The sequence below is a fragment of the Epinephelus moara genome, unplaced genomic scaffold (assembly GCF_006386435.1).
Source record: "Epinephelus moara isolate mb unplaced genomic scaffold, YSFRI_EMoa_1.0 scaffold3304, whole genome shotgun sequence".
NCBI classification, from domain to species: Eukaryota; Metazoa; Chordata; class Actinopteri; order Perciformes; family Serranidae; genus Epinephelus; species Epinephelus moara.
The window spans coordinates 1-1,834 of NW_026080988.1; the positions used below are offsets into that span (position 1 = coordinate 1).

The following is a 1,834-nucleotide window of genomic DNA, read 5'->3' on the forward strand; positions in this document are numbered from 1 at the left end:
GAAATCTGTGTTTAAATGTCTCCTTCCAGTCTGAGCTGCTGCAGGTTATCAGCAGAATGCTGTCGGTCTTTGACCTCTGCCCTCAGCAGCTCCTCTGATCTCAAAGAGCTCGACCTGAGCTACAACTACCTGAAGGACCAGGGGGCGGAGCTGCTTTCTGATTGGCTGAGGAAACCCCAGTGTAGACTGGAGACACTGAGGTGAGACTTCTCAGACAGTTTCCTGCCATTCTTCCTTCTCTGGACACCAGCTGTGTAAAATAATAAATATAATTCATCTTTATTCTAATTTTCACTTCAGTGTTAATCAGACACAAACTTTGATTCTACTGTACGGCTTCATCCAAAGAAGTAGAGGAAGTACATTTCAGTGAGACACATACTAAAGAAACTAAAAGAACAGACCTAAATTATAATCAGTGTCGACATGTTTGATTTGAACAGACACCTGACAGTGTTCTTTGTTACTGTGGTAATAAAACAATGTTTTTCTCTCTCAGGTTGTCACATTGCACAGAGAGCAGCTGTGAGTATCTGGCCTCGGCTCTGGAGTCAAACCCTTCACACCTCAGAGTTCTCGAGCTGAGCTCAAGTCGTCCAGGAGAAAGAGGTCTGAAGCTGCTGACTGATTTACAGAAGAACAAATCTAACAGACTAGAGACACTGAGAGTGTGATGAAGTGAACCAGACCAGATAAAAGTCACTGGATCATTTTCTTCCTTTGGTCCAGACCAAATGAGCTGAGCTACAGGTGTGAAAGTCACCTTACATGCATCCTGATTCTCCTCTCTCAGGAATCAATACTGAAAACTTTTCAATCAGAAGTCAGAGGGTATCAGAGACCAGCTGCCAGCTGAGAAGACGATTGTGGCCGGACAGATGAACAATGAGGAGCTGCAGATTCAGCTGATCATTCTCTGCAGGTTCATCACTTCCAGAGACACACAACACGTCGTCACATTTCAGGAGCCTTTTCCTAATTTTCTATTCACTTGGCACTTAATAATAATGTTGTTTATATGTTTGTATGAGTATGTGCCGTCTCACAGGTCTGACCTATAAATAGGAGGAGTACCAGGAGAGGGCGTGGCGGACTGGGAGCAGACAGCTTTTGACCATGCTGTTGCTGGCTCCTCTCCCCTTATGATTTATTGATTAAGTTGATTTATGTCTGCTGTTTTTATTGAACTAAGGCTCCCAAAGAAAATGTATGTAACCACTTCATGGCTGGAATAAAACTACATTATTTTGGAGACTTTTTGAAGAGTCAAGTTCCTCCAGTCATCACCCACAGGTCTAAAAGTAGCAAAAATAGGTCTCCGCAACATCGTTTTCACACTGTTATTTAAAACATTGTCATTATTAAAAATAACTAACGTAGTAACTTTGATTTACATGACAGGCAGTTTGTCTCTTTGTACATGTTCACTTGAATGAACCAGTTCTCACATGTGTGATATTCACTCTGTTTAAATCAAGTCTTTATTCTTCTGACCGACAGGAGCTTTGTTCACTGCCAAGGAAGTAAAATGTTAGCGGCACAGGTATGGACTCGAGTCATATGACTTGGACTCGAGTCAAACACGAGTCACAAATTTGATGATGTGAGTCTTGACTTGAATCATAAAAGAGTTGCAACTTGACTTGGACTTTTCCTTCTCGTAAACGCGACATCTCAAGAACACCTTGAGGGAATTTCTTCAAATTTGGCACAAACGTTCACTTAGAAGAAGAATTAGGTGGTGAAAGGTCACTGTGACCTTGCGTCCGTCTAATTTCATGAACACAGTGAGATGGACATCATAATGTTCTCCATGAACACTTTTCAGTCCGGG

At 42.0% G+C, this 1,834-nt stretch overlaps 1 protein-coding gene across 1 annotated transcript; it reads left to right on the forward strand.

Annotated features, from left to right (window-relative positions):
* The first annotated feature begins 6 nt into the window (after nt 1-6).
* LOC126387278 (ribonuclease inhibitor-like) lies at nt 7-1,393 on the forward strand. Its single transcript, XM_050039813.1, has 2 exons — nt 7-200; nt 500-1,393. The coding sequence occupies exons 1-2, from the start codon at nt 16-18 to the stop codon at nt 672-674; spliced, it is 360 nt and encodes a 119-aa protein (XP_049895770.1). The 5' UTR covers nt 7-15; the 3' UTR covers nt 675-1,393.
* The last annotated feature ends 441 nt before the right edge of the window (nt 1,394-1,834 follow it).